This window comes from Sciurus carolinensis, chromosome 4, assembly GCF_902686445.1.
Source record: "Sciurus carolinensis chromosome 4, mSciCar1.2, whole genome shotgun sequence".
NCBI lineage: Eukaryota > Metazoa > Chordata > Mammalia > Rodentia > Sciuridae > Sciurus > Sciurus carolinensis.
The window spans coordinates 60,030,263-60,055,071 of record NC_062216.1 but is presented as its reverse complement, the minus strand read 5'-3'; the positions used below and the strand labels follow the sequence as shown (position 1 = coordinate 60,055,071).

Sequence of the window (24,809 nt, the reverse complement as noted above, 5' to 3'; positions counted from 1 at the left end):
CATTACTGTAAGTATGCTTAATGCATATAACTTGGAAATGTTATCATAAGTATTGCAGAATTATGTAGATTTTGACAGTGCAAAATAATCATGTAACCAAGATGTTAGTTTTCTTTCTTACATTGTTCCTCAGTTTTATTTATATGCAAATTTAGTGGTTATAAGTTGCTGAGAGGCCGTTACAATAAAGTTAAATTAGAGTAGATTACTGATATTTCTTAGTGATTTACTATTTTGATGATTTCCCTTCTAAAATAGACCTTCTCAGTTCTTTTTTACACAAGAATTAACTATAAAATAACACTTGAGATTTAATTTTTTAAGATTCCAGAACCTTTACAGATTTTTTTTTCCTTTTTCTGTGCAATATTGATGCCATTAATAGTAGTAACTGTAGCATGCATCTGTGTGCAGTGTTGTGGCCCAATGTATTTTAACAAACTTCACAACACTGGATGTCTTACTTGTGCTGCTGAATTTACTGAGGTAGGTCACCAGGCAGGAATTACACAGCTAGTATTGGCACTTAGACTTGATTCTTTTCAAGATGAGTAGCTTCAGTATTCATTTCATTACATCTTATCTATAAAGGTTCCCTTTTAGTGTCATTTTTTTCAGAATTTTTAATTCTAGTAAATTTATTTGTTACCATTATTTCTTGCACATAATGGGCAGTCTATAAAGAAGAGTGGAAGGAATGGGGGGAGGAAGGAAAATGGAAAGAAGGGAGAGAGGAAGGAAAGGAGGAAATCAGGCTAGAAAGAAGAGGGAAGTAAGAAAAGAAATGGGGAGTCCTATAGTGCAGCAAAGAATTTTACAGTTTCTAACTGGTTATCTTAATCTCCAATCCTCAACTAAGAGAACTGTCCTATCTCCATGGGGACGATCACTTTTTCTGATCTGTGCTGCCAAGACAAACTGGTTCTAGAGACAAAGACATTCTTTGCTAATAAATTACCACTTTATTTATTCTTTCTTCCTTACAGTATTGTAGTATCTAACCTACCAAGGAAAGTGTGTTTGTGATAAAGACTCCATACAGATGGCAAATGTAAAAGTGATGGAGTCATGTTTAGCAGTGTTCTTAATTGCCATTCATTTAGCACTGATTAGAAGATAACACCTAAATTGTGTCAAACTACTCACAAAGCCAAGGGAGACAGGGCTTATTAAGCACTGAATAAGCAAAATCTATTTTACTGCCTTCCCAGAACAACTACTGGGGGCCATCTTTTATACATTGAAATGCATTCTACTTGCAAAATCTTTAGCATTATCTCTAAAGTCTCCTTCTAACTCCCCGGGGGGGGGGGGGAATGGAATGTGCATAGCTTGATTTGTTTGTTTTATTGTTTGGGGGCAGAATTACCAAATGGGAACTGACTTAGCAATACAGTATACAACGTAAGCCAAAGAGAAAGGATAGCACTGGAAAATTTATAGACTTGCTTAGGATTAACAGCACAACAGCACACTGTGTTCAACTAAGGAGAGGAGAAAGAAACCTGGCAAAAATCTGAAAAGTGTGTGTATAGATAGCACCATCTCGATCCTGGGTTCTTCTGACAATCACAGCTTTTTCTTGTTGTCTGCTGTTGGCTCAGACCAGCTGTATCCACTCCATTCACACTTTGCATCACCTGGGAGTCAATTGCTGTTTTACAATTCCTGATTCTTTTTTTTTTTTTTTTTTAAATCTCAAGGCTGCTAAGGGATAAAAGGGCTAACCACAACAGTCTATGACTGTGTGAGATAGTTGCTACTTCATTTCCCTCTAAGAATCCTTTTTACTATCAAATGTCCCATTATTACTTTAAACTAATGATCTAAAATTTTTTCAACAGACTATGTCAGAGCTAGGTGCTTCAAGATTGCATCATAAAAAGATAATCATTTCAGGAAGAATTGTTTTTTAAGGACAAAAAATAGTTATTTCCACTTTTAATGTACATTTATTAGTCTTATTTTGATAATCTCACAAGATCAGCTAATTTTTATTGTTAGTTTACAATTTATATGTAGTGTCTGCATTACGGGGTGGGAAGTTTCCTTTTGTTTTTAGTAAAAGTCTCAAGATTTTTTGTGAAAGAGCCTGTTTAGTGTCTGCTGCTCAGTTGGGTGAAGGAAATTCCTTAGCAACCTGTCAGGGATTCAGATGCCACTAGGGTTTCCCTGTGGTTCAGCATCACCCTGCAGGAGAACATGGTGACAGCACACTGCAGGTGGTCCCATCAGTGCTGTTGCTTTGGGCAGAAAACAGACCCAGCCCAATTTGTCTTTGCATGGAATGCTGTCAGCAGTTGAAAGTCTTAAACACAAAACCTGACCCAGTTAAGGCAACCTGCTCCCTAATATCTTTTAAAAGCAGTTGCCATGGATGAAAATATTGATATATTAGCACCACAGTTTTTCACATGAAGACATAATATTATGTTAAAATTAAGTGCTGTGTGATGTAGTATAATGTTGTCTAGTCTATGATTTTATAGACCAAAAGATGAAAATTACATTCCCCTCATTCTGATAAAGATGTTAAATACTATATCAGTATAACTGATAACAGATGATAAAATCACCTCTTCTCATAGTCTTTTATTCCTTGTTTGACTGGTAGACGTGTAAAGGATACTTAGAAATTCATATTGAAAAAGATGAGAAACAGTCTTTTTGTTGGAGTAATTAAAAAACTGATGTAGGCTGAGCATGTAGCTCAGTGATAGAGTGCTTGCCTAGCATTCATAAGGCCCTGGGTTCAATCCCTAGCTCTACACAAACACTAAATAAATAGATAAATGCATATATATATATATATATATATATATATATATATATATACACACACACACACACATATATAAATGCATAAATAAATTAAAATTGTCCCAATTCTTAATTTTTGCAGTGATGTTTCAAGAGTGGCAGAACAGCATGCATCCTTGAAACACCAGATATCCATTGTCACGCTTTTTTTATGATTATTGAGTACCAGAATTAAAATTCATCTCTACTTGCTATCATTCACTAAATGCTAGTTTTGTGCCAGTTCCTTTACCTAGATTACTTATAATCTCTAAAAAAAAAAAATTCTCTAAGATTGTCATTACTCCTGTGTTCTACATGGGAAAACTGAGCAGCTGGGTGGCTTAGGACACAAAGCTTGTAGAAGGGTTTTGAAAAAGAGTCCACATTGTTTTGACAGTCTTTTGCTATTACTTCTAACACAGGAGACTAAGAGACAAGATAGCCTATGAGTAATTAAGAAACTGAAAAGTTAATCAGATGTTGAGTATTCTGAACAGTAGAATAAAAACCAAGAAGAGCAGATAAATTAGGTTGAATGTCATAACAAAATATGAACTTCTGGTGGAAATGAAAAAGAATGGCAGAATAAAATGGAAAAACAGTACATGACAGGTCAAGTAAGCATAAGTGAGAGAATGTGAAACACATGCAAATATAATTAGAAATTGGTAAGGAAGGCAAGAATTTAAAAATGTATAGGAATGAACCAGTAGATAGAATAAAATGTCTCAATGTGGACTTCTTTTTTTTTTTCCTGAAAGAGTAAACAGAGTCTTTGCTGGCTTGTTGTTCATTTTGCTTCTTATCTGACAATGTCAGTGTTAAACACTATGGAAATTAGACTTTTTCTGATTGAGGCTGAGCACTGTTCAGTTTCCAGTGATGTAAGTGAGGAGAAGTCCTGATACTAAAATGCCCTTCAAGGTTTATTTAATTTGTCCCCTCAATGGCATAGGCAGCATTTTCAACTTTATATCCACATAACTGTGAAGTTTAAGAAGTAAAATGTCAAGTTATCACATGAAGATATTGGAGACAAAATTTAAAGACTTATTTGTATGTTTCTAATTTAAGATACTTTTTGTAGTGCTTTATTTTACATTTGTAGACGTATTTACACTGTCTTTCCATTTCTGCAAAAATATATTGGCAATCAAACATCAAACAGACTTTCCAAGTAGAATAGTAGACTAGAAATTGTGGAAAATGTCTTCAGACTTGTATGTTAATATATAATATTCAATTAATAATTTTTTCATTTGGAACACATAAACCACCTAATATTTTTCTTTGCTATACATTGTCAAAAAAAAAAACCCATAAAGTCAATATACACGTTAAACCTAATTTCCAAAATAAATACCTTTGCCAATTTGTTGCCATTAAGGTTGAACTTCATAGACATGACTTGATATCTTAACTCTGAGCCTTCCTGGAAAATGAATTTTACTTAATAACTACCCTCTTTTCCAACTACCTTAAAAGGTATAATACTGTATGTAAAAAATGTTGATCCCCTTTTCCTATTCAATTAGAATTCAATTAACTCTGTAATTACACCTTTTGTAGCTTTGCTGTATGTAATTACACCCAGAAAGCACTTAACTTCTTCTCTATCGTTTGTCAAATCTGAAATTGGTGAAGTTCACTTTACTTTATATTTACTCTTCCTTTGAAGATAATTTAAGATGAATGGCTGCTTAGAAGGGGCCAGAAACAGATGTGAACCTTTCCTCTTCTTTATCTCCTATCCAGCCACATCTACATCTACCACCGGGACCAGCCATCTTGTAAAATGTGCAGAGAAGGAGAAAACTTTTTGTGTGAATGGAGGCGAGTGCTTCATGGTGAAAGACCTTTCGAACCCCTCAAGATACTTGTGCAAGTAAGAAAAGAAACCCTCTCTGTGGCTCATATCCATAGCTTCTTATTCTGAGTGATTCCATGTCTCATGACATGGATTGTTGCTTCTTTTTCCAATTCTGTTGCATCCTGTTGAATAATGCTGTTTAATTTGTAGAGTGTTTTGAAACATTCACACCATTTGTTATTTCCTCTGTTATATTCAGAATTGGTTTTACTTTTTTTAGTGTATGTGGAATTTTGTTTTTTGTGTTTGGTTTGGGTTTTTTTGGCCTTTATATCTGTTGTGTTGCTTTTCCTTGTGGTTTTGTGGTTTTCCTCATTGTTACAATGAGATGTGCAAATATCACTGGGGGCTATAACTTTTGATACCTACTGCTCCATCCTGAGCTGTAAGATAATATTCTTCTCTTAGTCCAGTGATCACCTGCAAAATAAGTAGGACAACTAAAGGAAGCAGAAGGGCAGAAGGTTCTTTATTAATATATCCGTCATATTATAATATGAACTTTAGGTTGATATTAATAGTGGGTAAACAAATCACTGCATGTGTTCAGAAATGTGCTCAGTGTGTGTGACATCACAGTGTATAACAGGCAGTGTTCTTTCATGCACTGCTATGATCTATGGATATATCTAGATTGTCCCTTTTTTCCAATGACGTGGAGGAATTGATACACCATCAAGAAGGATCAAATTTATACTCTCTTACCAGGAAGCATAAAACAAAGGTATTGTCAGTGAATTAAACAATTAAACCTTATAGTAAAAATTAATAAGGTTTATTGAAATGTGGTTTTCGTGCCGTGCATTTCAGGTCTACTCTTCATATATATTTTCCATGTAGTATGTGAACTCATAAGTTGATGTTGGTAAAAGATGCTTCTTATTTTACTGATATGATTAAAAAATATTTATTTTGCTGTTTACTAATAGTGGTGTCCCAAAAGCAAAGCATTTAAAGAGCAGTTCCTTTAAAAATGTACTGTAGAGCATCTAACACATTTTGCAGGCACTTCATAATTCAAACATGCAGTGTGTGTGTTGTTCTAAAAGTAATGATTAGTCCTAAAAGAGGAAAAATAAAAACAGTGTCTTGCTCTAGAATATTGGCATGTGACTTAAAGGTTGACAAGGAAGAGCAAGTCTTTTAGAAAGGCAGTTGAGTTCGCATGAAGGAAAAGGCACAGGATATAATTAACAAGGCCTTTTACATTATAACAATACAAATGTTGTATTCATTTTAAGAAAGCTTAATTATACTTGTTAATAATAAAGTGCATCTTAAGACATTTTTTTCAAAATTCAATATCAAACAAAAATGGCATTTTGTAGGAAATATTTTACTGTCCCCTGAGCTGTCATAATAGGTGTCTCTATAAGTGTGTCCCAAGGGAACTTGTGGCTGTGAATAAGAATCTTCCAGAACTATTTCTTTTTTGCTCCCAGAGTTCTTTTTAAAGAGTAGAAGCAGTGCCACAAGAGGACACATTTGGGTGGTTGTACTGCTGATTTTATGAATGAAGACAATTTACAAAAAGTAAATAGAACCTGTTAGGATAAATACAAGAGTATACTAGAAAAAAATTCTAATCTCAATTAGTAGATGTCTCTTTCATGGAGATAATAGCCATAAGCCAAAGTAAAATTGTAGATAAAGTCATAAAATTTGTAAAGCAAGATAAAAATGGAAGAGTATGTAGAAAAAAAGATTAATTTCCTTTAGTTCTGAGTTATCTCACGTTTCATCTATAATTATTGCTTAAAATTAATTTTTTGTCACTTTTTGAAAATTAACATTATTCTTCTCTGTATGCCTGTGTCAGAACAAAAATTTGTCAGTTTCAGTCTTTGGTTCTACTGACTCACCATGAATATAGTGCAAATATGACAGACCCATATTTATCATGGTGAATTGGCATGAACAAATTTTATCATTTCCTATAAGATTTTCTCAAATCAAAATAGAAAATACCAGAAACTGGAAATTATAAATCTGTAAAATATGAAGTTAATTTATTACATGGTCAAAATTGTTTTCTTTTCTAATTTTTAATAAATCTCTTTGTAAAAAACATTTAAATCATAGTTTTTTAAATTCTTCCCCCTTTTAAACAATTGTATTCATATTATCTATGTCTTGTAGTTTACTCCCTGAGAAACACATCTGAGACCTCTGTATTTTAATTATAATAATGAAATATGATCATTTTTCATCATAGCCTTTGTAAAGATTTATAAGCTGAGTGAGTACATATGATAGTTACTGAATACCTCCAAGGAACCCATGCAGTTATTTTCCATATATTAATTTCAGCTATCTGAAACCCTCCCACATCCTATACAAAACATGTAATCACATAAGTGCTGTTCATTTATTCCATCTTGGTATTGTGCCAACAACTGTAATTTTTCTTCACCCACACAGTTTCTCATTCAATTTTAAGCCCAATCCAGAAAAAGATACTTGCCATATGTTTTTTAATCCTAAAGTGAACCGTTTGTTACTTGTCTAATAGTTAAATTAAATTAAATAATTAAAGCAGCAAAGCATGAATGAACACTTTGCATCCCCCAAACTAATTGTCTAGTGGATCACACTTGCCTTCAAATTCTCAGAAAAAATTTTGCTTCCTTTCTCTCTTTTTCTCTTTCTTAAAATGTTGCCTTGTACTTAAAATGTTTTAGGAAGTTGTTATATATTACTACAGTGTCCTTTTGGAGAGAAAATCTTTGATATCTATAATTTTGATAGATGACTTTATTAGTGTATTTAAGTAAGCCAGTAACTTGAAGGAAGAATTGGAGTTTATTTCTATACAAAATAGTTCTGGCCATTTTTGTTATTGTTGTTTAAAGAGTCTTTATTTTTAAAAGTCCCTATATAAAAAACATCTATAACATTAAAAATAATCACTACTCAGAATTTAAACAAAGTCACATAACATACCATGTGTTGGGATAATATATTGTTCACTAGGCCACTTGAACAGAAACAGAAAACATAAAAATGTTGCATTGGCTCATTGTGGTTGTGTCTATGAGGCCAGTTCATAGTTTCCATATGGCCCAGCTGTGTAGAGCAAAACATTGCTGAGGCATGAGCCACATCATTCAAAGTCAGCTTTATTTCTGACTGAAGAGATGACTCAGAAACACCACAAGCGTGGAAGTTTCCAAGTAGTCTCTCTGGTCACCTAATCCACTGTTGTCTTCTTGGGAGTTGAAGAAGATTTTACAGCAAATCTCTTTTGTCCCTCTGTTTAGAATAAGGTGTTACAAATGGATTAAGCATGTAACAGTTGAATACTTCTCTGAGTGGTTCCTCAGATATCCCCCTGGGCACCATGTGGGGATTCCAGTATGGTTCTCATCTTTTATATTTCTCTTTGCTCAACAGTAATTTAAAAATTGATCCCAAGGAAAAAATATAGTCACTATTCCAGATTATATAAAGAGAAGGAACGATTAATTCCAGTTTTCACCTTCTGATGCTGTGTATGTAGTCATGTAGCTCAAAGAAACAAGATCACTGAATATGAAATGATCCAGATTTCCCTCTTTGTTTTCCTTCTTATATCTGTTCTTCTGAACAGTTTCAGTAGGAGGTATTTTGGAAGATGTTAATGTGATTTTTTTATCTGAAAATTATTTTCATATCAGGCTGTATGTATAAACCTGATACATTGTCCAAGTGGACAGATGGGGCTTCATCATGAAGGGATTAGAGTTTTAACCGCCAATTTTGGTGAAATGTCTTGAGTCCTTTTACTTCAACTCTCTGGACAATATCTTTATTTATAGATAGAGTTAATAGGTTCTCCAAATTTTTTTCCTAGGGAATCAGTGAAATTAAATGAGTTCATTTCTGTTAAAGTACTTTTAACACTGGGGATAGAGGGGTTTTTTTTTCCCTTATAATAAAAAGTAAATGGTAGTATTACATTGTCTCTGTTGGCATTGGAAAAATAAATACACTTGTCCTAACAGTGTTATCATGTTTAATCCCAATTTTTTTTTCTTTTTAACATCGGTAGTTGAGTTTTGTTTTTTGTGACTCCACAAGCTTGCTTTGTAACTTCTTAGTTGACAGATCATTATATATCTCTGATCATTAACTTCCTTCTATGCAAAAACAAAACAGGAAACCAAGCAAACTATATTTGGAAAGATGGTACCTACAAATACGGACTTTTGTGATTTTTGTAGATTAATATTTATGAAACCATGTAGGCATATGTCATATTATACATTAGTAAGAGACAAATATAGTCATGAAAAATATGTAACTATAGGAGATTAAGTCACACTAACATGCTATAAATTAAACTCAGTAAGTGAAATATTAATTAACATGTATTTATTGATCAGCTATATAGCACACGTTTTTTAAAACATAAATATAAGACATCTCTCTGGTCCCTAGAAACTTAGTCTGTTTAAGAAAATGAAACAGCTAAAGGAAATTAAGTAATTACGTGAACATATTATAAATGGTATAATGCTGATAATTAAGGAATAAGAACTTAAAGAAGGGAAAGAAAAGACTAAAATAAATTAGAGAAAACTTTATAAACATGACCATCATTTGTGGAATCTTTCTAAATACCAGGCATTATTGAGGTTGCAATAATCTTTTCACTGAAATGCAATGACATGCCTACCTAGACCACCTGCTCTATTCTAGCAAGTTAAAAAAAAAAAAAAAAGAAGGAAGAAAGAAAAGTAAAACTAAGATGGGGAGCAAGTTTTTGAGCTCTGAAGGGCAGGCAAAGGACTTTGGGTCCTGTGGTTCACGGGAAGGTATAGCAACTTCCAGAGCAGGAGACTGGCACCATGTACGTAGCAGATGGTTAACCAAGCAGGCTGGAGAAATTTGGGTCTAAGTAAGATATGGTGAGAAAGTCAAAGATGCTACCTAAGGTTAAAGTTTTATAAATACTATCATACTAATGATGATAACACATATAATAATTAGTAGTAGCTGAATTAACATAATTAACCAAACTCATAATTGTGTACCCTAGATTCATCATCATGGCTGTAAAAAGAGAACTTTGAAACAGATAAAGGGACACGTACCAGGTTGGAATTCATTCCAGTCTGGTAGAACACACTGCAGACTCCAATTCCAGCCCTGGAGGAGCTCTTTCTTTGAATGGATGTTACATATCCCTATAGCACTTCTCTGCTCTTGAGTGCTTGAGAGAAAGTGGTAGAACTCTTGTGGTTATGGACACTGAGCTCTTTAGCCAACCATGTCTTCTAATTTCTTTTCTGTCCTACATATATATATTTGGAAAGATGGGAGGTACCTACATACACACACACACATACACACACACACACACACACACATATATATATATATGGTCCTTCTATGTGCTTACTAGATATTTATGAACTCATTTTGACTTTGATTCTCCAAGGTACATTGAACAGAAATCCTTTTGTTCTTGTAGGAACCAATTTAGTTGCAGTTTTATCTAAAATCAGGTACACTGACTAAATGTTCTAAGTGGCTCTTCCTTTTTTCTCATAAAATCAGTAAGGCAGCCATATGGATTTATTGAGCTCCCATGAGTCAGCTCTGTTCTCATGCTGAGGAAAAAGGAATGAACAAAACCATGCTGATCTCTGCCTGATGGAGATGATAGGCTATTGCACATAACAATCATGTTTCAAATAATTGATTTAATTATAAATTATTCATGTGCTGAGTGCTGTGAAGGATATTAGGGAACTAAGGGAATAGATAATGGGGACCTAACCTAGTCAGAGGCTGAGGCTCTGTTGGAAGAGAAAAAATACACAGTCCTCACCTTGAAGCACATACTGTCTATTTGAAATAAACTGCAACATTTCAAAATATTTATATTGAATTATTGAAGTACAAAGGAAATATTTAGATGTTTTATCATAAAATGAAGCTAGTAGATAGGAGGAAAAATCTCCTCTGAACCCCTAAACTGTTTGATGAGACAAGGAAGGGCATCTCCAGAGAGGAAGACCAAACCACTCATTAGCAGCCAATATGTCACTGTGTCACAGTGACGTAGAGATGCTCAGGATGCGGATTGATCCCATATCCGATGAAATTGTTTGACCCCTAATGGAAGGATACATCATGTCAAATAAACATTGGCAAGGGTTTCAGTCTGCAGCTGAGCATTTCAGAACAAGCTGTGCAAACAGAGCTTTAGGAAGGGCACCAAGGTTCAAACAAGAAGGAGGACATTCATAAACATTGCCACCCTCTTTTAAAGTTTTAAAGTTGTATGTCCTAGACATGGAATTACACCATTTGATGAGACTGAGGACAACTTAGTTGTTGTTTTTTTTTCTCAATATTTACCCATGAATCCAGGGAGGCTACTATGTGTATCCTGTTATCTCATGAATTGAAATCTTGTCCCAGGAACATAATAAAAAGGAAAAAGAAAGCTATACACCAGCTGAACAGTTAGGGGAGGTATAGATTGGATCTGAAGGAAACATTATTGCAACTTTTATATTTAATATTTTCTTTAATGATGTTGAAGAGGGCATTCTCTTGAGGACATGGATGTCTTTTGCAGATGGTACTGTAAAAAATATTTGTGTAAAACCCAAATTAGAAAAGCATATACAAACCTCAAGAAATTTCACTTAAAGTTTGATAACAGAATAAGATTCATCTTGGAAAAATGCAGACTAATAGTAACAATACTTTTGGGAAAAGAATAATCTACAGTGCAGATACTCAGCCAGTGAGTAGGCGAGTTCTGGTCAGAATGTAAGCTGGCTAAGGACTGAGAAAAATCAGGGTTTGCAATATAATACTATAGAAAAACAGACCAGAAGTCTGAGCTGGTGTATACACTGCCAGGTGAAGTTTACCAAGTGACAGCAAAAGGTCTTGACACCTAACACAAACCAACCAGGACCCCTCAATACATAATTGTTGGCATTTTCATCATTCAATGTTTGTAAGAAGATACCAATAAATAATTTCAGATTCTGTACAGTGTAAAAGGAAATGCTATGGCTAGTATTGAGGAAAAGCAAAAAGACAAGAGGGCCTCTTCATTTTGGACAGAGTATTTTTTAAATTACCCAAATATTTCATTGTGAACCAATGATTAAAAAGTGAGGGAATATAGGATGCAGACTCTGTCTCCCTTTTCCTGCCTCCTCAAGGGAGGACCTGGAGAAAATGACACCAGAAAATAAAGAAAGAAAGAGAAAGAATGTCTAAGAATGGTTTATAAATTGACTATAATTGATACATGGTTTATAAAATTAGCCAATCTTGGCAACCAGAAGTTTCTTGAAGTCTGTGACATCTTTGAAGATGTCTAGAGTCTCCACAAAAAAAAATAATAATAATAATAAGGGAAATAATTTCATTATTTAAAATCTAAAAGTATACCCAACACTGAGCTGATTCTCAAAATACATCTATAGATAATCAGTTGCATAGTAAGCATGTCAGGTTATTCATAGCATGTAATATTATCAAAATTGTTTTTATAATGAATTGTTATTATGTTCTTCAATTTAATTAAACCAGTATATCTAATGGATAGTGCCCCTAAAATAGCCATGGTTTGAAGGTTTATAGAGAACCTAATTATTAGGTACCACTTAGTAGCTGAAAGAAAAATCCTGTACAAGTAATGTAAAGCTGTGGGCATAAAGCCTAGATACTTAGCGCTAAATTATACATGGACTTTGGGCTAAACTAAATTTGGTAGGCCTCAATTTTAGAATATCTTAATATGGACTTTAAAAAATCAAATGATTTTATCTGGCACTGTATAAGACTAAGTGAACACAATAGTAAATAAATGCCATTTTGAGAAAACATCAGTTTTTATTTCATTGGTGCTGAGCAGAAGTCTTGGTTAGTAAACCGTACTACTTTATCAAATCTGAGGTACACTGATGTTTCAGTCACGAGATTTAAATTTAGATGACACACTTGCTCTTAAAAGAATTGTGTACTCTTTCCAAATTGCAAACACACTGTTAAAGGGTTTTACTTTGGGCAGGAAATTTGTAAAGAGAACACTTGCTATTAAAAACATTGCAGGAGGAGTCTACAGAGGAGAGTCTATCATAAACTGTAAAGATAACAGAGATATTCAAGATGGACCTGTACTTGGCAAATCTGTTTTCTTATGAGTTTCTTTTTGTACAGTTCTTTATCAAACATTGTATTCTGACCTTAGGTTCAATTTAACAAACACCTTGTGATAGTGCTTGGTGAGCCAGGCAGGCACTGTGCTAGGCAGTAGAGATAGGAAATGGTCAAAATGTGATCACTGTTTGCACAGACAGATAAGCACAGCATAGGTGCAGGGTAAAGAGTCCAGCACAGGGTGCAATGAGAGCACCATACAAGGGAAACTTCACCCAGGATGTGGAAACGGGGAGAGGGGAGGTAAAGATCAGGATAGTTAGTTGTAAGAGGCTCCTATGACTTTAGACAAAACTAAATCTTCATTCCATTAAAAACAAATATAGGACAAAGATTATCATATTTAAAGTAAATATTAAAAATTTTAAAAGATTTCCATCTTCTAATCTGATAAATGAAACAAATGATAGATATTTCTGGAATTAAAGCAGGTGTTTATTCTTATTCAAATCTTCAGATTCTTCTACAAAATAAAAGTCTTGAGATTTGCTGAGACTCATGCCAAAGTATATTTTCAAAATCAGATTAAATTTACCATGTTCATATCTTCCAGGAAAGTGATAGATTGGATGCTTAATATACAACGGTAAAAGAAATACAGCAGAAGCCAGACAGTCTCCCTATCCTTTCAGAAGTAATTCCTTAGAATTTCATCCACGCTATAGATCAGATGAGTTTTCATTTGCATATGCTTTCCATGCAATCAGTGCAGTTGAATTATGCACAAACTATCCCAGTTAGTTTCCGCTTCTTTCCAGATGATTTGGCAACAACTCTGGATGTCAGTGAAAGTTAACAAGATAACTTCTGTTGCTGGTCACTTGAATTGCTGGGGTATTTGCAGTTAGTTTTACCTCTAAGATTGTTTTAAAAATCCATTTTATAAAAATGTAACTTTTTGTCAGGGGCGGGGCTTGCAGATGCTAGGCAAGCCCTCTACCACTGAGCTACATTCCCAGCTCACAAAAATGATTTTTAGGAGTCCTTGAGTTCTCTTGTCCCTAACTGGTAATATGTTCAGAAGAAATTATGTCAGGATTTTCTAACAGAGATTCTATTAAGATGTGCATCAGTTCCCAGAACCTCCATGGTAAAAGAGATTTTTTGATAACCACTTCTCTAAGTAGTTCCTTCTCTCTTTTCTGCAGCAAAATTATTCTAAATGAACATAACCAGATCATTTGTATGTGTGTTTGAAAGAGTTCAAAAGGGTTCTACCAATACAAAATGTTTACTGTTTACTCTTACTTATGTTATTGTTAGTGATCATAATTATACTACACAAAATCTCATGGGGCAAAAAATCTGGCACTACTACTTGATCTTGTAGGCCATTTGTCATGAATTGAAAGAATTACATTTACCAAATCATGTGGTAACATTCTTCTTTAGTATTAAGTTTGACTTGACAGGAAAATAAATTATGCCTGTATTAATAAAAATAGTTTTATTCACATCTCTTTGATGTCAGAATTATAGCATTCATTCTTATTTACTCTGGAAAAGAAAGGGTTATATAAAAAAATCACTGGGTATGTGCTTTCAGAGCTAAATTACATTAGCTGCTTTGCATGATGGTTATGATTAATGATTAAAAATTATGGCTATGCATTTAAATAAAGATTTAAATAAAGCATTTAACTAAAGATTTTTTTCCACCCATAAGTATACTTGCTTTCTAGAATCTTTCAGTGGACTTATTATTAGAGCATGATATTGGGTAAAATGCATCCAATTTAAAATTCTTTAGATGCTTAAGTAATAGTCACAAACAAAGCAAATATAAAGGACTCACATATCTAAGCCTAGCCCCATTGTGTGACCTTAAGAACAACATAATATCAAGACCCCAAAAATTGATAGGTAAGTGTATTAATGGAATAAAATGTAAATTTTACATAATTTCAAAATAATTTTACCTTAAATAGAAGGATGATATCTATTAAATATTTCTGTAGAAAAATATCTTCTAAATTTTAAAGTGTATCTTTCATTTGGGATAATCAAGTGAAATTTGTGATAATAAAATCCCTTATCTGCCTTGCAACATTACAAATGAGGCTTAGTTTGTAATATCATCTAAAAACAGTGATTACTGACTAGTTTTTCTTAGACTATAAAAGTGTTCAACATCTATTGTTCAATAGTTTATCTTACAATTTAGAAAGTAACTATAAAATAATGGGGAAATTGGGTATCACAACATAAAAAGCTCAAGATCTCTTGATAGAGATCATGAAGGAAGCTGTTACCAAAGCCAGTGTTTTAACATGGAAAGAATCAGTGCTCACAGTCAGAAGGAAAACAAGACCTGTCCCTCCCTGCCACCCTTATTCAGCTTTCAACTTCACTCTAGTTAAATTTCAGTTAACTGATCTTTGGAAGAATGAAGCAAACAACCAAAATTGGCAACCCACAGTTCTCATGAGGTGTGGTCTTCTCAATGTTGTGCTGTTTCTTTTCTTCATGTTGTTCAGTACCAGGTTGATTTTAGGAGTCTCCATATTCCGTAGGAGGAAAATTACCAGTCTGAAAGTTCAGTGTCTTTAGCGTTCTATTGCTTATCACGTTTTTGCCCTCTAGGTGCCAACCTGGATTCACTGGAGCAAGATGTACTGAGAATGTGCCCATGAAAGTCCAAAACCAAGAAAGTATGTTAAAATAATCTGAAATTTGCTTTCTCCCCCAAACTACAGCAACAATCACTACTACTTGGTGCTTTTACAGCTCAGTTGTAACTGAATCCTTTTGTTCTTATTATGGTTTGTCCACTCAAGGCATAAACCCATTCTCTATGATCTTTAGCTGTCTCTCCGCATAAGTCCCAAAGTCATAAAATGTAAAAGAATGGTCACTCGGGATGGCCATGATGCTGGCAATCGATGACAGCAAACCAATGAAAATATACTTCCTCCCAACATCTTTGTCCAAAGCTATCAAATAGAAAACTGAGATGAATAAAACATTAGATTTTAATTTTAAGTGGCTCCCTTTGAAAGAAAGAAGTCACTTAAAATGCTGGGATCTTTTTATCATACAAATTCAAGAACTACATTTTGTTCAAATTTTTAACTATTGGGGGAAATGCCAGAGTCTGAAAACCATGATTAGAACGAAGATTCAGTTCCTGAGGGTGAACTCACCAAGTTCAGTCAAATGACACAGAAGGAGCTTCTTTCTAGCATATATTCACCTCTTCTCTTTTTCTCTGTTTTTTTTCTACCATTGTTTTTTGTTTCTTCTCTCAGGTGCCCAAATGAGTTTACTGGTGATCGCTGCCAAAACTACGTAATGGCCAGCTTCTACAGTACGTCCACTCCCTTTCTGTCTCTGCCTGAATAGGAGCATGCTCAGTCGGTGCTGCTTTCTTGTTGCTGCATCTCCCCTCAGATTTCACCTAGAGCTAGATGTGTTTTACCAGGTCTAATATTGACTGCCTCTGCCTGTCGCATGAGAACATTAACAAAAGCGATTGTATTACTTCCTCTGTTCGTGACTAGTTGGCTCTGATAAACTAATAGGTGTGTGAGGCTCCGGATGTTTCTGAAATTGATATTGCATAATGTGATACAGATTGATAGTAAATATCAAGCAGTGAAATTATAATAAAGGCATTTAAAAGTCTCACTTTTATTGATAAAATAAAATCATTGCACTGAACAGTCCATCTTCTGTATACTATGTCAACATCCTGAAAAGGCTGTTGCTAAGCTGTAACCAATATGCACTCAAAATGATGGTAAGTTAATTTTGGTTCTGAGTGTGTTATTTATAACAAATAAACATCATGAAAAGAGTTCAGATGTTTCTCTTCATTAACCAAACAGTTTGCATATAGGTGTTAAAAATGAAAAGTATTGAGTAGGAAAATTAAAAGCAAACATTTCACCACAAATGAATTCTCTTAGCTTCTATTTATGTTGCTTAGGGAACAAGTAATTCAGAACTAGTTTAAAAACCATTTTATGTTAGCATCTCTTTATATTAACATTTCTTGTTAGTTTCAAAGGTAAATTTAGGAAGAAATAGTTATTTTTTAAATGTTACTTTGAACTATAACAGTCTAGCTCTAGAATATATATTTTTAATGCAGAACTGGGAAATCACAATGGATTTTTGTGACTTCATAATGTTTGGAAAATCATTCCTAAAATACCCAATTCACATTGTGTATGATTATATGGATAATTAAATTATGTATTTGTCCTTTTGTGAACTGGGATTTTAGATTTAGATTCTGTAACTTTCAAAACAACATATTTGACATAGATCCATTTTTGGTTATTCATTTAGATCAAGGGTTGACATTTTTTCTGTAAAGATTCAAATAGCAATATTTTAGGATTTGTAGTGATCTCATCACTATCACAGCTTCAGAACTCTACCACTGTAGCATGAAACCAGCCACAGAAAATGCATGGACTGATGTGCGTGGCTGTGTTTCATTAAAACTTTATTTACAAAAGTGGGTAGTGAGCTGGAGTTGGCAACTCCTGTTTTGCTACTTCCTGCCAGTTGCTTACCCTTAAAAATATATAGTTTATTGCAGTTTAAATTCATAACGTAAGAAATAGTAACACAAGCTGGTCATTTTGGGTCCTTAAAAGAATCAGAAATTTGTCCTTGTTCTGTTGCACACAATGAATTAGGATTTTTTAACAGTTATAAAAGTTATCAGAATGAATTCTAGAATGCATTATGGGAGATTACACCCATAATTATCATTTATTTAGTGAAATAATTCTTAACATATTTACATAGGCTACATATCAGAGGATATCATTATTGTAAAAGAAAAATGGCAAATTGGCATTTCTTGTTTTTCAAACATAGTCTTTGTTGTATTCACAAATATTTAAATATGTTAGGCAGAAATTTTCTCTCCATAGCTCTAGACTAATTTTTTTACAGGTATATAGGATGGAAGGTAAAAATAGAATGGAAAAAAAAAAAAAACAATTTTATTGAATATCTGACCAGCATTTTTTTAGAAATGTGTGTTTGTATTCAAATAGCATAGATTTAGCAAATCCATGTGACTGTATAAATACAATAAAATTAAATTTTAGAAATTAATGACAATTTGGAACATTTAAGTTATTTCTTAAAATTCTGGTGTTTTAATTTGCATTGAAGACAACGTTGGATCACTATACAAAGAAAAGTATTAAACACGAAGATATTTCCCAGAAAAATAATGCAGTTAGATCTGATGGAAATAACCAAAGAAAATGTTTTCATCCACTTTTTGGCCATTTTCACTTTCACAAGATATAATTTTAAAATAGTGAACTCCAAAGTGTGACTCCTTAAATAAATTCTTTAGCTCTCAATGACATTTTTGGAAGACATCCAGGAAATTAGCATTCATATTTAACCTGATTTAACAAAGATTGATAGGAAGCACATTTATGAACAAAACATGTAATGAATGACTACATTATTGATGCCTCATGTCTGGAAAAGCAAGAGCTTACAATCAGACATTGCTTTCCAGAATTATGTTGCCCAGAGTTCATTTTCTAACCTCTATGCCTGAAATTCTCAATTTTTCTCTCTGCAAACCCCTACATAGAAGATAACAGAACAAATTTTTGCTACTCTAACAATTTCATGTTCAAGTAGCAATGAAGGCTGAGACAAGGCTAGAATATGTTACCAGATAGGTCACTTAAAAGTTTGTTTGCTTGTGAACATAATGTCTGGAGGGCCATTATATAGATTTGAAGTAAAAGCTAGTTATTAGCCTCAAAGAGAAACATTTAAAACCTACCCAACCACATTTTTGTAGTTGAAAATAGCATTGTAAAGGATTTGCAATATTTTAAATATTTATTAACTTGTAATTTACATTATTAGGATTTGATAAAGTCACTCTGGTCAGGATATCCCAGGGGCCATTTGTTAATTTATAAAAATGTATTTAAAATGAAAGGAACAAATATATATCTTATAGGATAGTCATTTTTCTCAATTGTATGATACATTTATAGTCTTTCCTAAAAAAGTTTTGTCAAATTTAGTCAGTTTTATATTTGATCTATCTTGACACAATCCCTAGTTAATATGATTGTGTTCACCAATGTGTTGTATGGGGTGTGTGTGTGTATGTGTGTGTTTGTGTAGTGTGCATGTAATCCATAATCAATATGTAAACTTTATGAAGAATAAAAGAAAAAGCATTTGCAACTTCAGTAGTTAATTGTAATAAGAAGTAAGTATGTCCTATAGAAGCTAATGAGTAATAGGAACTAGTTATAGAATATATCAGTTGCAGAATATTTTAAAGAATGCAATTTTAGAACATTTAGGCACATTCTCAAAATGAGTTAACATCCCATATCCTTAAAAGTAGCTTTGAATCTTGGGTTATTAATTCATTAGTTATTTCATAGATTTCTAAATGCTTTCAAAACCTGTTGGAATAATGTATTTATCAAATAGTATCTTGATAACAGTAGAACAAAGACACATTCCATCTATGACAAAATTGTCATATCAGAGTGTAGGATTTTACTCTGTGTGTGTGTGTGTGTGTATGTGTGTGAGTGTGTGAGTGTGCTCATGTGCATATGGATCCAAGGGAATAAGGAGAAGTCTGCTATTACATTTCAAAGGGTTCAATGACAATATGGATTGGCATATGTGAAAATAAAAGTATCTACACTTACAAAGGTAAGTCTAAAATTAAAATTCAGACACTAAATTGGTCCAGTTTAGAATTGGCATTGAGAGAACTCCTTTAGAAATTTCATAGGTGCAACAAATCAGAACTACACAGTCTTAGTGATTATTTGCATAAACAGTTCCAAGATGTTAAAGAACAAATACTGGAATGTCTCCAAATTATAACAAAAACCACAATTGCAATGGATATATAATTTTGGTGAAAGAAAGTTGTTTTATTATTCTTTCCTCTAATGCAGTTGAAAATTTAAATTAACCTCCAGGTTAATCAGTTTTCTAAAAGTAATTATAAAATCCTAAGGCAAAGGATTAGTGAGTCAATATTTAATAGTTTCTGAAGACTCTAGATTTAAATTAATTTTTTATATCACTGAGGGCACAGCAGGAAATCACATGTAGAAAAGGAAACTAAATTGTTTACAGTAACCTTTGTGTTTTTGAATTATTAATTTAATTTGAAAAATGTAGTGACTAGGCAGCAGTTCAATAGGAAGCATGTGATACATAATGAGACTAAGCCAACATTAGATTAAGTAGAACAGATAGAAATAACCTCTTCACGAAATGAAAAGTGTTTGCATACTCTGCTTTTTTGACTCACAATGAAAGAAATGTAACCACCAATAGTAGAAATAAATTAGAGCAGTATTTGCTCTGGATCTAGAATGACCAATGCATGTTTCCTCTGCTTGTTTCCTTCTTAAGGCTTATGGCCAGAAGATTCCAGTTTTAAGTACCAATTTACCATTGAATTATTTGAAATTGGAGCTGCCTGATATGAATGACTTCCCTCGAAATGAAATTATAGTTAGGCTCACAGACTTACCTATAAAACTGTAAATGCTGCAATATGTATGCATGGGCATGCTACTAATTTTATTGAAAACTTAACCAAGCTTTCTATGCAACTAATATAGATCATTAGCAGTGTTCACGTAGGCATGGAGAAAATGAATCTTCGGAATGAGTTTTTACAGATATGTCTTGATTTTAACCCTTAAAATATTACTGACTGGTAGAAGTGAAAAGCAAGAGATGGAGGGGCTTCTAGGAGGAAAATTGGGTCACATTCTTGAAAATTTATTTATTTCCTTGGGAAATGAATTTTTTCACATTGATGTGCCAAAGTTTATATGAAGAAAGCAAATGGAAAAAAAAAAACATGTAAATTTAACAAATTGAATATTGCTCAGAGGCAAAAGAAATTTGTTTGGAGTTGAATAAATTATTCTACTATGAACATCTCATGCAACCAAATTAATCCTAAATTCCCTAACTTTTAATTAGTGAAAAATTCAGATTATTTCCTGAGTACATTGAACCCAAGGCAGAAGAAAATATTATATACAGTGCTTGCCCATTACCAAATACTTAGTACATATGTACTTTTTTTAATTTGGGAAGTTTTATTTCCTTAAGGTGATTCAAGTTTTTAAAGTCTCTTTTTTTATCCCAAGAGCTTTCAGCATTTTCCTGGGCACAAAATTTGTGAAAAGTAAACCCGAATGCATTAAGTGGTCCAAGGTATATCTCTCCATATGTCTGTTTCCTAAAATGTTAACCCCTCCTTCTACTGGCCAACATTGTTTCATATCTCCTTTATTCCACAGGATCACCCAGTGAGGCAAGTGTATCATGAATTTGGTCAATGAAAAATTTACTTTTCCAAAATTACTAAACCATAAATGGCAGAGGCAGGACTTGAAACCAGCACTTAGCTTCCACTCTTCCTCCATCTCTGTAGAAGGAACTTTCTCCATGCCCAAACTTATGTTTCCGTAAGAGTAACACCCCTCCATAATTTTTTTTACAAACTTAAGAGATACCTCCTTATGTTAAGGTTTCACTCTGGTATCTCTCAAATCAGTGATCAAAGGAAGAAAATATAGACCTTAGTTTATGCCAAGCACACATAAGTAAGAAAGTCCTAAAACTTCCAAACAGTGAAAGTGGACTTTCAATTTTTGTTGTAAGAATTAAAAGATCCCTTCCTGGAGTTTCTGTTTTTGTTTTTGTTTCCCGCATTTCCTTATTTGAGCCTCTGTAGGTTCTGCTTTCCTAAAATCCTAAAGTGTCCAGAGGCAGAGCTGCCAGGATGGCTATTTGAGGGGCACACACTTTTGAGTCCCTTCCTTGGGTGGTATTGCAGATCCTCTTGGTACCTTTGACCATCAGAGCTCAGCACTATGGAGAGATGATATAATTGGCTCTAATTTTTACTTGAACGAGAAAGAAATTAAAATTAAAAGATCCCATAAACTATATCCCCCCTCCACACACACTAGGAAAAAAAATTTTTTGCAATCTGAAAAAGTGGCCCATAGAATTGTCCAATACCACACAGAAATTATGGGAAAAAAAATTGCAAGCTATCTCTAGTTTTCCAAGTGCTTGTCTCAGATTTTTTTGTGTAGAAGCATTTGTTGTTTTCTTTGAGACATGTTATGTAAAAAATAGTGAAGAAAGCGGAAGGAAATACAGGTTAGAAAAAAAGTTAAAAACAAGAAACACTGAAGTGTAACTACCCACAAACAATGAAAAATATAAGTCCAATGTGATAAAAATTTCAGACCAAATTACTCTCCTTTGGCTTCTACTCCTGGTTCTGCCACTTTGTGTCTCTGGGTTTAAAAAAAAAAAAAATTAGTTCCTTGGGTCATTAAAATGGGAATGAAATAATATCAAGTGCTTCTTCTGATGATAAAAATAAAATACCATTGCTATTTTCAAGCAATGAGTAATGTAGAGGATAGTTCAGTTATGAAAATTCTCCCTCAGTAAATTCTTTTAAGGGTTAATAAAGAGCGTGTGCTGGTATTTGCACATTATCTAAAATACAGAAGTTTTTATGTGAACTCAGGGAGGCCTACCTGAGCACTGCTTTGTTAACCACCCATTTGTCCTGTTCAATGTGCACGCACAGAGAGCTGTAATAGTCATGTGTAATGTGTTTTGGAGTGCAGTGTATTGCTCTTTCTGAAACTTTTTCCCTTTCTTTCTTTTTTTTGTCAACTTTCTGCATTGGCAGAGCATCTTGGGATTGAATTTATGGGTATGGACCAATCATCATTCCTTTTAGCCTGCAGAATTTAGAGCCTATGAGCTGAAATCGTTTTCCCTTCCTACTCTTACTTTTCAGTTCCTAACTAATTTCCTTTTTCTTTAGAAGGGATCATACAGCTATAACAATGATTTCTCTGCTGTCAATCTATGATTAGTTTATTGAAATGTGCAGCAGTTTTTAAAGCCCCAAGCTACCTTCCTTCACTTAGTTTAAAATCACCTACCCCTGCTGCTGCAAATTCATGTACATCCCACATTGTGTGACCCACTGATTGGATTTGGCTATGCTGGTATTTTTGTTTTTTAAAGCTGGAGTAAGTTGGAGTGGTGCAAAAGGTACAGGAGAAGGCAAACTAGGGACTTGAAAACAAATGAAGCTTTAAATGTATCTGCTTAAAAAACACACAACTTCTTAACTGATGAGCACTTAAGATACAATGTAAAATCATCTATTTAATATAGCAAGAAAACTCCCTTTTAGTGCAACACAGTATTATATGCACAGATTTGAATCACTCAAGTTTTCTAGAGATACTCAAGTATGACTCTAGTCAATGTCATTATCTTAGGAACAAGGAAGTAGAAGACAGAAAGAAGACTTGTGCTATTTTAGGTGAAAATTCCAGTGCTAATGGAATTAAAATTGAGTCACTAAGATTATCTAGACAAGTAATCAAATAGAAAATTTCACACTGAAAACATAAAAAAATGTCTCTTAAGAGCAGTTGAGACTGGGGCATACTCCTGAAGACCTTCATCCTAAATAGTGGATCAAAAAGACCAGTCCTGCAAGGAACAGGAACCTGTGTTCCTTTGCCTGGTCTTCACAGTGCCAGGCTAGGATGCCTCACTGGAATGTTTTGTGCAGCCCTGGAACAGTGTCTGGGCTCAACAGCACAATGTCCTGGTTAACAGGACAGTATCTAATTCCCATGCAGCTGATTTCAGTGACATCCTGCAGCAGGGGTGACCTATAGCTGCTGCCTTTTTGGATGTTAACAACAGTCTACCCTTAATGTACTTCGTTATCTTGTGGTAAATGAGGCAGTTGCAAGCTCTAGCAGTTACAGGGATAACATCTCAATGAACTGCCCACCCCCCTCAAAAAAATAATCCAGAAGAAATCTATTACTTTGTTGGAATCAAAGCCCATATTTACCTGAATAAACCTTCAGTGTCAGAAAGCATCTCCCAAGACTGGGGAACCCAAAAGGAACAGCAGTTACACTATTAGGGATTTTCTCCTCATGATAAAAACTGTCCCAGTTTCAGCAGGGAGGAAAAAAATCCTGCTACTCCCCACAACCCCTTCTCATTCACAGGATAGCTCCTCCTTTATAACTTGGATCTGACTATAGAATTCAGTATTTCTCTTTCAAAATAATGAAGTCAAATAGTTGAGATATACAATTTCTTCAGTAAGATCTTTCAGTGGTCAGTAAAGAATGTGTGTTGGCATCTAGACACGTCTAAGACACACTTTTCAAAGCCTCCAGAGTACATTAGACCAGTTCATTGCATCCTTAAGGAAAATTTCAATCTTAAAGGTCAATTCAAACTGAGAAAGACAAGGGCTCTGTCTCTTGGCCTAGACACATCAGATTGAAAAATATGCTTGATCTGATTCATTACAGTGCATCCAACCTAACTATAAAAACCCAGGAGCATTTCCACACAGGAAGACTGATCCCCCAATTGGACTGACAGATTCTTGATTTTTAGCAGAGCTTCTGATTTGCTTTTGCCCTATGGACCCTGCAACATAAAGAAAAAACTATAGGGAAAGGGGAATAAAGGAACCTAGTGCTTAGGTGTTATTGTTAATAACCTAAGTGTTATTATTTTCCAAGTATTTTTCCCTCAGTACATTCCTATTATAGAGATTACATGATCTGGCAAAATCATGAAAAAAGACATATAGAAGTGTTTGCAGTGCATTTAGTCATTGCTGATATGAATATGGAGTTTTAATCCCAAGTCTTTATTCTATGGGTCTTGCCTTTAATTGGTTCACTTTAGCACTATTGTATTATCCTTTGCCCTTTATTGAGCTTTTTATTCCCGTGAAATAATCATTCCACTGGAAATTGTCTTTCTACCTACCATAGGAAGAAGGAGTCAGTCATCCCATGCCACTCGTTCACAAATCCAACTCAATCTATTTCATCGCAACAGCCAAGTGAGAATTTATCAAAAGGATCCCTGAGAGTGC

General features: G+C 33.9%; 1 protein-coding gene across 1 annotated transcript in view; it reads left to right on the top strand.

Annotated features, from left to right (window-relative positions):
• Window positions 1–24,809, top strand: part of Nrg1 (neuregulin 1) — a 1,005,384-nt gene that overhangs the window by 965,627 nt on the left and 14,948 nt on the right. Inside the window, 3 exon segments of the mRNA XM_047549469.1 lie at window positions 4,558–4,687; window positions 16,096–16,154; window positions 22,563–22,586. Of these exon segments, the coding sequence (XP_047405425.1) occupies window positions 4,558–4,687; window positions 16,096–16,154; window positions 22,563–22,586 (213 nt within the window).